The sequence below is a fragment of the Chrysemys picta genome, chromosome 5, assembly GCF_011386835.1.
Source record: "Chrysemys picta bellii isolate R12L10 chromosome 5, ASM1138683v2, whole genome shotgun sequence".
NCBI classification, from domain to species: domain Eukaryota; kingdom Metazoa; phylum Chordata; order Testudines; family Emydidae; genus Chrysemys; species Chrysemys picta.
The window spans coordinates 113,327,247-113,343,838 of NC_088795.1; the positions used below are offsets into that span (position 1 = coordinate 113,327,247).

Sequence of the window (16,592 nt, forward strand, 5' to 3'; positions counted from 1 at the left end):
ATATAGGTCAACCAGGGTCTACTCAAGCAACAAACCCAATGCTGTAGACACATTATTTCCTGTTGCATTTCCTTCTCCTTTCCTTCTGGAACTCTGAGCCTTTCACCTGTCCACTCTGCCTTTCTCCATCCTGTCAGTCATATTGGGCCTCCAAGCCCTTTGTTCATGGTCTGATGCAGCACTGACTTGCAGGATCCCACAGACCGTATCCTCTCTAGTCCTATTCTCTCTCCTCATCAGGGTCAGATGTTCTGCAGGCATGGATAGGGCACCCTTAAGGCTGCCATACCAGAAGCTGCTGATAAAAACAGATAGATGTACCATTGGATTTAGAGTCAGAAAGAAAAGGGAAAGATTAGTTTCAAAACTCCCTTTCCATAGTCCCATAAATACTTCAGATAGGAAATGCTTATTGACGTTTCAGCTTTGGACCACCTCAGTTCAGCACCGCTCTCCAGCCTCAGCCATGGTGGGTATGGCCCACCGTGGGAGAATTTTCTGTTGCATGAAGCTATAAAATTTCAGTCCCTATTCCATGCATACGAGCATGGGGTAATGGCACTGAATATTAGCACTGTTTTCCATAGGTAGTGGTGATTTTTAGCTGATATCTCACTCCTGAGGGTCACAATGGCACAGAGAACACAGCTGCTACTGGTGTCCTGAAGCTGGTGACAGCCTAACTCATCACAGAGCGGCATGGGAAAGCGTCCTACTGTGGTAGAGGAAATAAAGCAGCTGTCCCTAGAAAACTTCAGGAGAGAATTGCAGAGTACCTCCATGAAACTTTCACCAAGATCTCTCAGGAGACTAAAATGGACATACCTAGACACATAGTCGGAGTCCTGCGCAGCTTCCTTCTCATCTCCAGCCCCCACCCCCTGCAATCCAACGGGAATGAAAAACAGATGCTAACTCTACCTCTGCTTTGGTATCTCTGCCTCTTCTTGTATGAATAAAACAATGAAAAGTCTGTACCTTTCTCGTGATAACTAGCAACATCTTTAAATTTAAACTTTGTAAAGAGAAATGCATGCTCATCCATGCTCACCTGATGGGACTGGCTATACTGTGGCAGAGTCTCAAACAGGGCCTGGCTTGTGGCATGGCTCGAGTTCTCTGCTGCATCTTCCTCCTCCTCATTGTTCATGGCAATGGTCTCAGTCTCAAGCTCCTCTGAGGTATCCACAACTGTCTTTAGGATGCTGGTAGGATCTCTGCCAAATATGACATACAGTTCCTTGTAGAAGCTGCTGGTCTGCAGTGTAGCACCAGATCTATTGTTGCGCTTCCTGGCAAAATCCCTTCACTTTAATATGGCAGTGCTGCTGTTCCCTGTCATACCCCTTGCTGCATCCCTCATGCAATATGATCTTAGATGTCTGTGTTTGTATGGCTGGTCCTTGCCTGTTGTTGCACAGTCTCTTGTCCCTGCAGGCCCAGGAGATCTAACACCTCCTGTCTAGTCCAGGCAGAAGCACTTCTAGCACATGGAGCTGGCATGGTTGTTTGGGCCGTTGCACACAACGAGGGCAAGCTGGTAGGTGTGCTTGCCAACGTGGGCAATTAGGAAGTCACTTCAAAAACATGCAGGGAATTTTAAAGGGGATGGTGGCTTCCGGTCTCTGTAACCCCGGCAGTGGAGTATAAAATTGTGACTAGACTGGTCACTGCTGCAGTGGGACAACTGCTGGAGGACTGTTTGAGGTGACACAGGGCATGCAGTGTATACACTCGCACTGCGTCAATTTCAGTTGTCTCTGTGTTGTTCAGGGAAGTGATTGTAGCGTGTTGCTGCAATAGGGCACTTACGTTGGCCAAAGACAAATTGAAGCATAGACGTGCACAAATAGGTCGATGCAAAGCAACTTAGGTCAGCCTAACTTTGTAATGTAGACCAGTCTAAGTCTATAGGGAAGTTTTATGCCCTGTAAAAAAGCAACAGAGGGTCCTGTGGCACCTTTAAGATTAACAGAAGTATTGGGAGCATAAGCTTTCGTGGGTAAGAACCTCACTTCTTCAGATGCAATGGAAATTTCCAGAGGCAGGTATAAATCAGTATGGAGATAACGAGGTTAGTTCAATCAGGGAGGGTGAGGTGCTCTGCTAGCAGTTGAGGTGTGAACACCAAGGGAGGAGAAACTGCTTCTGTAGTTGGATAGCCATTCACAGTCTTCGTTTAATCCTGATCTGATGGTGTCAAATTTGCAAATGAACTGGAGCTCAGCAGTTTCTCTTTGGAAGTCTGGTCCTGAAGTTTTTTTGCTGTAAGATGGCTACCTTTACATCTGCTATTCTGTGGCCAGGGAGGTTGAAGTGTTCTCCTACAGGTTTTTGTATATTGCCATTCCTGATATCTGACTTGTCTCCATTTATCCTCTTGCGTAGTGACTGTCCAGTTTGGCCAAAAAAAAGTGTTGAGTACTACTACATGCCATCAAAACAGAAGTTACTGTGAATGTTTGTACCACATTTAAAAAAAACAAAAACTGCTCTTATCATTGCCATATCAGATCTATGTGCCATTGAGAGGTCTAGGTTTCTTCAAATGGTCTCAAGTATGTCTGATTTGTGGTGATAATTTTTGTGCATTGAATTAGTTGGTCATGTATTTATGAACATTTTAATATGGGTATCAGCCAAGATTTTAATAAAGCATGAAGAACAAACTGTCAGTGTCCCTGAGAAGGAAAATGTTAAATATTTGAAAGCTTTCAGTAACACTACATTTGTTTTAGAAATTTCTTAAAGACTAAGGCCAGGTCTACACTACAAGCTTTTGCTAGCATACCTGTGCCTGTCAAGGGTGTGATGAGGTGTGATCTCTCACTGACCTAGCTGTGCTCCCAAAAGTACCTAGTGTAGATGCAGTTATACCAGCAAAACTGCACTTTGCAAATATAGCTTATTTTACTCAGGGGCTTATTCCAGCTGTATCCACACTAGGAGTTAATGTTTGATATGTCTTCTGTACAGGTTTTACTTGTTTTTATGTTTTCCTCTGTGCAGACCTTTCATTGCTGAGGTTCATCAGTGCTGAACTAACAAGAGGTTACTTCCTTGAACATAATGAAGCAAAATACACGGAACGGCGAGAGAGAGTATACACATGTATGCGAATACCAAGAGAATTGGAAAAGGTGAAGTATTCTTAAGATGTTTATTTTGGTTTACACATTCAAACCATGGCTGTCATGTTAAGGTATTTAGAGTCATTTAATTCTTCAAAACAAATTTTTAAATTGAGCTTTGTTTATAAACCCCAATTGTGGTGGTAGTTAATTTATTATTTTGTGATCAAACTTGCTGCTCCTCCTACTCCCTCTGATTCCAACTTGCAGTCCGTGGATGGTGGTCACATGCTGATGATATCATTAGCAGAAGCTAGAAGGCAATTGAACTAACCTAATTGCAAGTCCCGAGCATCAACAAATGAAACAAAATTCATCTGCTACCTGCAATCAGAAAATGAAAGCAGGTATTGGAGAAAATGCATTTGATCCCAAAATTCACTTCTGCTTTTACAGTAAAACACCAGTGTCTTTTTTTTTTTTTTTTTAAGCCCTTCCTAATCTAAAAGCATATTGGGGTGAAAATGATACCAGCTCTTTAAAAGTATGGCACTGTGGCTGGATACGCCATTAATAACAATGTAGTTGAATTTTCATGAGGTCCACCCCCATTTGCCCCCCCCCCAATCTTCACAATTGATAGTCTGGGGCCTAGGGAAAAAATTTTTTTGGCCAAATTTAAAATAAATTAGGGCAAAGGATTCCTGATCTGACATAATGGTATGTTCAGAAAGTCTTCAAACTGTTTTGTCACTCTGTAGCTCCCCCTCTTCCCCCCCCCCCCAAAAAGAGTAAGGTAAATTTAATTCACTGAAGTCATCTAATTAGCATCTGCTGCATGCGATCAAATTTTAGTTTATAATTTTTTAAATAGCAAGATCAGAACCTGCTGCAGTAACTATGGCTTGTAGGCAGCCCCAGGCACCAAGTTGGGAAGCAGGTGACAGCTAAGGGAAGAGGTTGTTTACTCTCCAAATCTCCTGCACAGAGTGTAGAAAAAAGGAAGTTTTGCTGGGTTCCCGCTTTCTCAACTTCCTTTTGAGTGTTTGCTCCTGAGCACCAATCATAGGTAGAGAGGAGTAGCAGAAGAGATTGAGGGCCATTCTTTTTCTTCTCGTGCGTCTCCCAAGATCTGCTAGAGTGAACTAATGACATCCCAAGAATGAAAATTGAGCAGTTGAAGGGAAATCTTTATTTGTCCAACTGTACAAAATTCTGTTTTCATATTTCTGTTGGCCCCTATTTACTACCAGTGACTGACAAATATTTAAATAAATGAAATTTGGTTAAAGATTCAGCACTCAAATCTCTTCATCTAATTTGTTGGAGTTCACAATAAATATTCCTGAGATTACCTGGATGTCCTCTAGAAAAAACAGGGCATACCAAACTTGACATATTTTTTAAAAATCTTTTATATATTATAAACAAAAAAAGGGCAGAATTCCAGTTTTTCTAAAGTTCTTTGCAGATCACCTAGAAGATGAAACTAAAATTCAGTTTACATATCAGTAACTTAAGGGTAAAAGTTCTTAGAATAGTGGTTAGCAACAATCTTAAAAAGCAAAGAAATACTGTGCTAAGGTTAAACTTAAAAGAAACCCAAACATGCAAAAGTATGAGCATAAGTGTGTAAACTGCCTGTTTAACCATGCCAGTCTCCCTTATTCCCTTACTGTTTCCTTTTTTAGCTACTTAGTAAGGTGATGTTTTTGGAATAATGACATCAGCACCTTTTAATACTGATCTCCTCATTACCCACTATATTTCTGTGATCACTCATTTGCCTTAAGCAAAGCTATATTATATATGGAGAAGAAAGCTATATATTTCTCTCCAAGTCTAGGTTAAACTGTGATGTCTCTTAGCAGCTGGCTTTTCTCTCCTGGGATTCTTGTGATGCTGGAACAGTATGTAGTTCCATTTCATTTTTAAGTTAGGTCATAGTCTTGAATTACACATGAGCATAATTACATTTAGAGACATTCTCAGATATTATTCATACAGCCAAGAGTGAACAGTGAAGACGTAAACAACTCACATTAGGAAAGTGACTGGGGGAGAGAATACTGTTGCTCCCTTCCAACAGCCAGAGAGAGCTGAGGGGTGAGGAGGATTTAAAGTTTGACCAGTAAAAAAGAGAAAGCACTGCGTATATCTACACAGTCTGTGACGACAGACTTGCTTCTGGTAGGGCTTGTGCTAGCCCTCTGAAAATAGCTTTGTAGGTGGTGTTTTGAAGTTGTAGATTTGGCTTTGAAGCCTAGGGAGGGGGTTGCCTACCGGTGGTCAACTCCCCAACTCCATGGACAACACGAGCACTCAATACTAGGTCTACATAGGCCCTGCTGCCCCTCTACTTGTCAGCAGTAGGCCAGTGGGAGGAACGTTTGTGGGGGTGTGGCAGGGCCTGGGCTAGCCTCCTCGGGGACTGTGGAGGGAGCACCATCCAGCCCCGCTCTGCTCCAGTCCAGCCACAGCCCTAGCTCCTAGCCACAGCTCTGCTCCCGCCCCCAGCTATGGCTCCAGCTTTGCCCCCTGGTGCCCGGCCGCAGTTCCATACCCAGCTACGGCCCCAGCCTCAGCCCTCAAAAGTGACGAAGAACAGTTCACCCCAACTTACCAGTTACGCCTCAGATCACTGTTCCATTTAACACACTTTTCTTAGATACATTTATAGTAAAAACAAGTAAAAGCTTATTTAGCAAAATATAGAGATTCAAGTGGTAGCCAGTAGAAGTATTGAAAACAAATGGTTACATATAACATAAAATTATAACATGCATTTTAGAACCTAGACTTACTTAATTAGATATTTTCATGCCTTACAGAGCAATGCTCACCCAAAGTCCATCCAGTATTTTACAGCCAGGTTTGGCTGTGATCTTCCATTCATGAGAGAAGTCATGCTGTCAGTTTGCCTCCTTAGTGAAAGACCTAGATATAACCAAACAATCCATTATCATTGATAAGTAGGACACCCCCCTGCTGGTTGTTTTTTCACATGTACTCCTTTTGTGTAGATTTTGCAATCTCTTAGGGTACGTCTTCACTACCCGCCGTATCGGCGGGTAGCAATCGATTTATCCAGGATCGATATATCGCGTCTTGTTAAGACGCGCTATATCGATCCCCAAACGCGCTCACCGTCGACTCCGGAACTCCACCAGAGCGAGCGGCGGTAGCGCAGTCGATGGGGGAGCCGCAGTCGTCGATCCCACGCCGTGTGGACCCCAGGTAATTCGATCTAAGATACTTCGACTTCAGCTACGCTATTTGCGTAGCTGAAGTTGCGTATCTTAGATCGATTTCCCCCCCCCCCCCGCACCCTCCCCCAGTGTAGACCAGCCCTTAGGCCGTGTCTACACTATCACTGGCGATGGCCTGTAGGATAAGTGTAGCCATGGAGCCTTTTGCCTCTGCCAAAGTCTTTCCCTGTGGCAGGAAAGGCTCCAGCAGCAGGGAGGCAGCAGAACATTGTGCTGCTAAAAATAGCAGGGTAGGCAGGAAGGCACGGCTTGGGCAAATAAAGAGCCATGTAGGTTATGTACTCGGGTATATACCCACCCCCTTCAGTTCAGTGTCTTTTCTCGCGTAAGCTGTGCCTTGTCCTATATGCCGCTATTTATACTCGTGCTGGGGAGGGCGGGGGGGGGTGAGGAGGTACCTGTATTACGTGCTCTACACACAGCTGAAAGAAACAGTGTAGCTCTATCCTTAATAAGCATCTGATTCAGAATGCAAATAGTCATATGTTGGGACACATAATACACAATGACCAAACAGGAAGAGAAGACCCCTGAAGAAAGGAATCTGTCCAAGACATGTCACCTCCTGGTTTCCTGCCATAAGAACATACTTTTTGGTATAGATATATAACTTCTTAAATACTATTCATAGCTACGTTGGGCTATTATGGTAGAAATCTCACATGTCACCCTTTAGTAAATTATTATGCATATATAAAACCCACAGTATCCCTGTAAAATTCCATATGCCCCCTGCACCCTCTACCAGTTGGTGCCAAAAGGTTCCTGGGTCACAACACCGCAGAATATTAACCTTTTTTTGCAATTGCGTCACATTGTTGATTCCTATTCAATTTGTGAACCACTTTATCCCCCAGATCTTTTTCAGCAGTACTCCCACCTAGCCAGTTATTCCCCATCTTGTAATTATGCTTTTGCTTTTTCCTTCAAAAGTGTAGAATGTTCTCCATTACATTTTATCTCATTGAATTCAGACCAATTCTCTAATTTGTGAAGGTTATTTTGAATTGTAACGCTGTCCTCCAAAGTCCTTGCAATCCCTCCCAACTTGGTGTCGTCAGCAAATATTATAAGCATACTCTCTACTCCATTATTCAAGTCATTAATGAAAATATTGACTGGTATCAGACCCAAGACTGACCCTTGCGAGACTCCACTAGATATGCCTTCCCAGTTTGACAGCAAACCATTGATAACTACTCTTTGAGTATGGTCTTTCAACCAGATGTGCATCCACCTTATAGTAATTTCAACTAGACCACGTTTCCCTAGTTTGCTCATGAGAATGTTATGTGGGCCTGTGTCCAAAGCCTTACTGAAAGCAAGATATATCAAGTCTACCACTCCTCCCCTCCTCTCCCCCATCTACTAGATCATTAACTCTGTCAAAGAAGGAAATAAGCTTGGTTTGGCACAATTTGTTCTTGACATGACAAATCCATTCTGGCTATTCTGTATAACCCTATTATCCTCTAGGTGCTTACAAATGTATTGTTTAATAATTTGCTTCAGTATCTTTCCAGGTATCAATGTTAGGCATACTGGCCTATAATTCCCTTGTTCTTCTTTTCCTCTTTTTAAAGATAGGTACTATGTTTGCCCATCTCCAGTCCTCTGGAACTTCACCCATCCTCCAGGAATTCTTGAAGATAATTGATAACAGTTTTGAGATCACTTCAGCTAGTTCCTTAAGTACTCTGGGATGAATTTCATCATGCCGTGCCAACGTGAATACATCTAACTTATCTAAATATTCTTTAACCCGTTCTTTCCCTATTTTGGCTTTTGTTCCTTCTCCCTTGTTATTTATATTAATTTTGTTGAGTACCTGGTTACCATAACTTTTTTAGTGGAGACTGAAGTAAAACAGGCATTAAACATCTCAGCCTTCTTGATGTAATCAGTTGTTAGCTCTTCTTCCCTGATAAGTAAAGGACCCATACTTTACTTCATCTTTCTCTTGCTTTTAGTGTATTAAAAAAGTTTTGTCATTGCTTTTAATGTCAACTGATGGGTGTAACTCATTTTGTGCCTTAGCCTTTCTGATTTTGTCCCCATGTTCTTGTGCTAATTTTTTGTACTCCTGAGCAATTTGTCCATGTTTCCGCTATTTGTAGGAATCCTTTTTGATTTTCAGGTCATTAAAGAGCTACTTATGGAGCCATAGTGGCCTCTTATTATTCTTATCTTTCCTTCGCATCAGAATAGTTTGCAGTTGTGCCTTTTATATTCTCCTTGAGAAACTGCCTGCTCTTCTAAATTCCTTTATGACACATCATTACCTAGAACTTTTGTCTCCTGAACTTTCCTTGTTTAACAGTGACTACAATTCTAACTTGTCCGTCGGTAAGAGAGAGGGAATGAGAGGGATGCAGGACAAGAAGTTAGAAGCTATTGGGATAAGCCTTTCTCTCATTAACGGGTCATGCCTTGAGTGGACCGTGCAGTCATGTGCCTTCAGAGTCCTGGTTCCATGCGCAAAGGAGGGGTGAGAAATCCCCTTTCTCCTTGTGTTCTTACCAGCTGTTTCTGCTCTTTCACAATGGTGCTAAAGTAGTCAGCAATGAGTTTGTTCTGCTCCTACTGGCATCTTTACATGAACACCTTGTTCATTAACAAAGGAATGAACATGTGCTAGTCCAGGGAGCATTTTAAGATGACCCAAACTGTTGGGGACTGGAGAAGGGGGGAGGGGAAAGACTGGGTGGATTGGTAAAAATTAGTGTTACCTCAGCTGTGACCAAACTTTGTCCTTTGTTCCTCAGGCTGTGGGGCTTGGGAGGCTATAGAAGTAACACACTAAGGGTATGTCTACACCTAGAACACTACAGTGATGTAGATAATCCACCTCCCCGAGAGGTGGTAGCTAGGTCAACAGAAGAATGTGGAGCAATGTAGTTATGTTGACCTAATTTTCTAGTGTAGACCATGAGTAAGTCTGCAGAGAAAAGGAAGTATCTTACTTTGAGCATCTGAAGAAACAAGGCTGACTGGTTCTGAAGGGAGCAGTCTCCAGCGCTTAGTTGGAAAGGGAGTAGCTGCAATGCAGTTGTCAAATACTTGCCAACATTTGAAAGCTAAAAATAGATACATTTGGAGAGAAATATGGATTCATCTCTCAATTTTATTGAAATTCCACTGACCAAGGAAAATAGGAAACAATTTGCAAAAAATGAATTGTCCCTTCTAAATGGGGCTACTTGCTATTTATGAAAATGAGGAGAAGTGAAGGACTATCCCAGAAGATGCCTTTGTGCAAAAAAAAATATATATATGCGGGGGGGAGGGCATTAGAAAGAATTCAGACAGAAAATAAGGAGAGACCGATAGAAAGGAGACAATACCAACACAGGAAGTAGATGACACAAAAATCTAGAGACAGACATGACCAACTTCAATTTAGGAGAAGAGGGAGAGTGGATTTTTGTGAATTACCTGACCAGGTCCCCTCTTATCCTTAAAGAGGTGAGGTGGAAGGGACAGTTCTCTTCCCCTCTCTTTCATCATTGAGAGGGAAACTAAATATCGGAATGCTCTCAGACTAATAATATGTATTCGGGATTTGCAGTAAACCATTCATAGTTGCCATTTCCCCCTATATTTTCTTTTTAAATTTTATTTTAGCAAACAGTTAACTTTTGAAAGTCTTGAAAAAGCATCGTAACGTGCACTAACAGCTAAAACTAATTTTAAAAATATATACCTTTATGTAGGGGGGCGGGTGTGTGAAAATTTAGCAGGGTGGATTTGATTTAAATCACTAGTCAGGAAGACTCGATTTAATCATGGATTTCTACATAAAAGTGCATTCTTGTTGGTTGTTATAACCTTAATACATATTCTTCACAACTCAGAGATAGATGTAGGTTTCATTTTTAGAAGGTACACACTATACATTTTTAAAGTGGTTTTTTAAAAAATTTTTCAGATTAGTTTTACAGCTATATTAGCAAATGAATGATTATTTGGTTATTTAATTTACCAAAGGTAATTGAAGCAGATATTTATGAAGTCATTGGGAGGTGAACTATCTCAGTTCAATAGGTTAATCATTAATATTTCGACGATTTTCTTGCCATGCTGTATTAGGAGGAGAACATCACCAGACAGACATTTAAATTGTTTTATTTAACTAAAACAACAACGTTATGTATTCTGGATTTTTTTCTTCAACAGCAAGCATATAATATTTTAACAAAACAAGAATATGAATTTTTTAATGTAGTTAAACATTCAAGTTTTTTAAAATCAGGTTTGTTTTTGTTAATTGTTTTTAACTAAAATAGTTAAATGAAATATTAAAAAAAAAAACAGAAATTAAATCAACTGTCATCTAGGTCAACACGAGAAACTTGAAATATTGGCTTCTGCAGCTAACTCAATCGTCTTCACCTTCATTTTCCTGTTTGTTCATAATCTGGAAAAGAAAAAGAAGCTTTCCTGCTTTTTCAGGTCCCAAACAATTTCTCAATTTGGAATGAATTAGTCCAAAGGAAGAAAATATTCTTTCTACACCAGCAGAAGAAGCTACTGCTGTTAAAAGTGAGACTATCACTTCAACAGTCTCTGAATCCAAGTGCTTAAATGACTTTCACCAGTTCACTGGTGTGACTTTCTTTAAAACATCAGCAAACATATTTCTTGAATGGTTCACCCTTAGCTCTGAAGTTTTTATAGTTGGCATTATGGAGGGATGATTGCCGGATGTCCATGTCGTAGCCAACTCCTCTTCTTTAGCAGTCAAGGCTTGACCCTGGTACCGAGTATTGAGAATATTTTCAAGAAAATGAGCTGGAGATAGTGCTTGTCCCATTCATTTTTTTAATGCTTGTAATTTAACTTGGTCATTGCATATTTCTCTTTTTAAGATCTCACTCAGATCCTTCCAAATTTCAACAGTGTCAGCAATAAAACAGCTGTTTCCCTGCATTTTGTTCAAGGCTACAGAAATAGGCTTCAGGGTACTCAGCATGTGTTCAACATTTCTCTTAAGACCAATGTTGAGAACTTTGGCTGGGACAGTGCCATCTATTTTTTCAGAATTTTGTTCACAAACTGTCATCAGATTAGGCAAGTTCTTGATATAGTGCTCAAAACAGTCCACTACAGGTCTACTAGGAGGTGCATCAAATGAGCACTGTAACCGTATGTTGTTAGCTTGGGACTCTTCTAAATAATTTCTTCTCATCTTGGATACATTTGCAGCATTGTCTGTGACCAAACTGCATACTAGACATTTGAATTCTTTTTCACAGTTTGTTATAGCTTTTACTGCTACTTCTTGTAAGTATTCTGCTGTGTGCGCATTTCCTGATGTATCAATTGTTTCTGTAAGGAAGACATTGCTCCACCCATCAAGACTCAGATTAACAATTTCACCCTCTAGACCTTTTGCACGCTGCTCAATTTCTCTTTCGTAGACTTTATCCAGCAATTTGCCTGCGACATCTGCTCTATTGGGGGGACTTTATCCTGGTCTTAATGACTGAACCATGTTAATGAAGTGTGGGTTCTCAATCATACGGAAAGGAGAGTTTGTTGCATAAGCAAACCGGGTAATTTTTTCATCAATTACCTCTTCTTGTAATCTGCTGATTCTTATCACAAACTTATCTATGGTTGTTTCTGGATGATGGAGATTTTTTTTCTTTTTCTTTTTGCTACAGGTGATATAATGTGGCCTAGTGACATACATGATGTGATTGAAACACTATCATTGGCAGACAACTCTGAAACTATAGAAAATGAGGGTGATCTTGAAAGTGGATAGTCTTCAGAATCCTGTATGTTGAGGATGGATTCTCCTAAACAAAATAAGTCAATGCAGTTATTTAATTATTATTACCATACTGCTCATTTAGTATGACTCATTGCATTCACTGACAGTACTACTTTAAAGGTGAAATTGTAAAAAGAAAATCTGCCTATTTCAGCTATTTATTTTTTATCACAACTGCATCTAAAATGATAGTACCATAGAGTAACAGCTATATTTTTTGCTCAAACATGAGAATTCAAGAATAGTCAAGAAGTAAGATAGGCGGTCCTTAAGAAAGAAATATGAAATAAAAAAGTTTACCAACCTGAAGATCCTGCATGTTCAGACATGTTCCTTTCATCATCTTCAATGCAGCTTCTTACTGAGAAACACGTCTCATGATGTTGTTTCATTTGGGCAACCAGGCCTTGCATTTCTTTGTTGTGCTGTTTGCATTTTGCACGCGTGCCTGTCTTACCCACAGGTAGAGGAACTTCATTAAAATATTCCCACACTGGGCCTCTCTTTCGTCCTTCTGCCATTATAGGTTTTCCCTTCTAGTGAGAGAATGGTATGGTAGATTCCAAATCAGTGAAGGCTACACTCAGAAAGACCTCAAGACTTCCGGAATATGCTGCTCAAACAGTTTCATTTTTGTTTCTACTGCCTGTCTCTCCCTTTTCACATTTATCTCCAGACTTCTTGCCTTGTCCAGATCTATTCCCCCCCCAACAATCTTCTATTCATTGAACTTTTTGAAACGTTGCACTTTTAGAGAGAGGTAAGGGATTGACTCTGTGTACACAAATTTGCAGAGGGACAATAGGGCTGAGGTCGGTTACTTCTCACTTCTATATATTTATTTATTTAAATACATTTTTGCTGTTAACAAGCATGTTACCTCTGGAGACACAAATCCACAGTTTGAGACCTGCAAAACTAAGCATCTCTGATGGTATCTTCTAGACTGAGCACTGAGTCCCATTGGGTAGATAGAAAGATTAACCTAAATAATCTATACAGAAGCCTGTGGAACCCCATAAGATTGGGTCTCTAATCCATGAACTATCGGAACTCATTTACAAAACTTTTCTTAAACATTATATGAATATATTGTCTCATACTATAGAATTATAATTTATAATCCCCATTCCACGATGAGATATCTTTGAGCTATAATGTAAAAAAAAATAAAAATTGATTTTTATTCACCCTGTGAAGGACAGAAGAGGTCTATTTCGCCTCTTGGTTTGTGCCAGCTGGGTTGATCAGGTCATGCATAGCAGAGGCTGACTAACTGGCAGGTTACCTATGACAGTGGCTATGTCTAGGCTTGGAGTTGGGGGTATGATTCCCAACTTGATTAGACCTATTCGCACTAGCTGTCATTGAGACAGTGCACTAAAAATAATAGTGTGATGGTTATAGCAAGTGCGGAGTATGGCTAACCACCCCAAGAACATACACATTGGTGGATTTGTACTCATAGGGTATGCCTACGCTGGAATTAGACATCTGCAGCTGGCCCATGCCAGCTGACTCAGATGGAGGGCTCAGGCTAAAGGGCTGTTTAATTGTTGCAGCCCGAGCTCTGGAACCCTGCCATGTTGCAGGGTCCTAGAGCCTGGGTCCCAGCCTGAGCCCGAATGTTTGCACTGCAGTTAAACAGCTCTTTAGCCCAAGTCCGATGAGTCCAAGTCAGCTGGCACAGGCCAGTTACGTGTTTTTAATTGTGTCGGAGAAAAACAGAGTTCTCACTATTTGTTTAGGTACAACAAGTCAGATGCTTTATTAACTCTCACAATTGCGCAGAGGGAGAGAGCTAAGCAGGTCTCTCAACAGGTAAACAATTACAGCAAGCATTTATACCTTTTGTTACAGACAATAATGAGCAACAGTTGCATTTTGTTTATACATAGGTCATTCTGATATCTTGTTTTGCTCACTAATGTAGACTTAGTCTACATTCCATATTATCTACACAAGGTCGCAGCAACTTCTCACACAGTTCTTTCCCACTTGCCTCACACATTCCTCGCTTCTACAAATCTCGCGTTATTAGGGTTACAGTTAGCCTAACTCTTGCTAACGAACTGTCATGCATTGCATCCCCTTCCTGTCAGTTCTTTCTCTGCTTCCACAACCCCCCCTTTTGTACTACTAGTACAACAAACATTTTCAAATCTCTATTTGCATTAAATCTCGGAATTCAGATTCTACATCAGATGCTTCAACCTTAGGGGTTTTGATTGGATGTAATGACAATGCATGATGAGCATAGACATGAAAGGTATTACTATTATTACGTCCTTTACAACAACAATAACATACTCCTGCACAACACAAGCAATAACATTCCCATAGCAATAATATGATGGGGTTGTTGTACAATCTTAGTCATATAACACAATACATCATACTTAGTACATAAGGTGGATACTCTATAAGCTGTCTGAAAGGCATACTTTTTAACTTGATACATATTTTGAAGCATGTGAATTTGCCCTTGTACTTCAGAGATTTTCTGAATCTCTGGTAACAGTGAAAGCAAATTTTGAAATCGATCAGGTACTAAACTAGTCCAATGAAAGGGTATCTGGAACCTAAGGACTACTTGCAAAATTCTATCTGCAGGGCAGTAAATAATATGATTGCCTGCAGTGGTAATGAGATTAAAATGTATGTCTTGCAATGTGGTGGCTTTAACATACACACAGCTATCATTAGCTTAAAAAAATAAGTGTCCTGTCAGGGTAGTTCCTTGTCCCCTACCCTCCCAGCAAATGTAGTCATGAAGAGTAACAACTTCTCCTGGCTTCAGTTTACGGATACACTGAAGCTGTGGGGGTTGTAACGGCCAAAATGTCCATTGACTCCCTAACCCCATCCAAATGTCAGATGTAATCCCAGGAGCACTGACTAAAAATCGATTGGGCATACCAGGAGGTCTAATTTCCCAGATGTCTCGGTGAATTACCCAATCCCACATGCATCCTCCCCATGGACCCGGCAGGATTGGGTATGTGGGAGCCCACACCCCCTGAACCGGTCCATATGCTTGGAAGGAGCACTGAGAACGTCCACACTTCCACCCAGAAAGTTTCCAAGTATGTCTCCATGGCCACAGATCAGATGGTACTCCTGATGTGTCTGTAAGGGCAGTGGGCCAAGCCTGATGCTCTAGATCATTCCGAATGGCCATTAGCTGGTCATTCAGGAAATCCTGAATTTCTGAACATGCTAGATCCCACTGCAATGCCTTCCCAGCCTCAGTGATATTCAATACCATCTCTGTCAGCAACTTCTGGGTCATTGAACTAAGGGCAGAAATAACATGTAACTCACCAACTCCAGCCTGTACCTGGGTTAGTTGTGCTCCAGAAACAAGGCCAATGGCTTTCTCTAGTTGCCCCAATTTCTCATCATGTTCTTGGTTCTTAAAAATATTCCAAACTGCTGCTGCATTATTGGCCCCATCCCAAAGGGATCCGGTCAAGTCTCTCTTCTTTCTAGAGGAAATAACCCAAGCCCTCTGTTGTGCTAATCTAATGGCAGCCCCCTGTGAGCAATTATAAATTCTTGGGGTTCACTGGTAGTGATATCATATACTTTTATCTCCACTGATCCATTCAATTGTTCGCTTATATGGGATATCCTGAACCTTAAAAATATATTTTTTCAAACAATATTTAAATAAATCACTAAAGTGTGAAGGCCTTAGTCACTGGTTTTATCAAATATATGGCATTGTCTGTATTTGGATGTGTTACAGGGGTAATAGTGTAATGGAGGAGATGGCAGGGGCAATGGCAACAAGGTGCCTTTGGTACTTATCATTTAAAATCCAATTAGGGAGGGCAATACATGCTGAAGGACTTATCCAAAACACAGGGCGCAGCCTGTAGAATAAACCCCAAAATCCAATCAATACCACGTTCCTAAGCATGGGTCCCACAAGTTTCTTCCTGCCAGTGTATAATTCTTTGTTTCTTCACCAGGGTCAGTTCTTAATGTCTCTTGTAGTCAGGAATCCCTGGACTTTGTGGTTTCAGTGAAGTAAGTGTTCCTTCTTCTCTTTTCCTGAAACAGTGTGGTTTAGCATCATACAGGGGAGAGGTTACTAGCACATCACCCTGTAATGGTTTTGCTTCTTCTAGAAAAATCCAAAGGCACAGTAGGTCTGTCAGTGGACAAGGGAGAGGTTACTAGCACTTCACCTTGTCTTTTTTTTTTCTTTCTTTCTTTTTCCTGCTGTCCAGAAGACACAGCAGAGCTAGAAGGAGAAATAGGCTTATCATCAGTCGGAGAGTCCTCCCGAGGTGGAGGGGTCTTTTTACAGTGAGAAGCATGGGTCCAGGCAGGTAGTCCTTGGCACTTCACAGTGGTGGTGGTGGTGGTTGACAGGACTTGGAAAGGGCCTTTCCAGTGTGGAGCCAAAGCAGTCTTTCGTTGATGGACTTTACGTAGACTCAGTCTCCTTGTTTCAATGAATGG

The 16,592-nt window shown here is 41.0% G+C and overlaps 1 protein-coding gene across 4 annotated transcripts in view; it reads left to right on the plus strand.

Moving 5' to 3' along the window:
- Positions 1-16,592, plus strand: part of TAPT1 (transmembrane anterior posterior transformation 1) — a 112,560-nt gene that overhangs the window by 19,639 nt on the left and 76,329 nt on the right. For all 4 annotated transcript variants that reach the window (XM_005296157.5, XM_005296155.5, XM_005296156.5 and 1 more), the window contains exon 2: positions 3,010-3,140. In XM_005296157.5, coding sequence (XP_005296214.3) covers positions 3,010-3,140 — 131 coding nt within the window. The remainder of the gene's footprint in view (positions 1-3,009; positions 3,141-16,592) is intronic.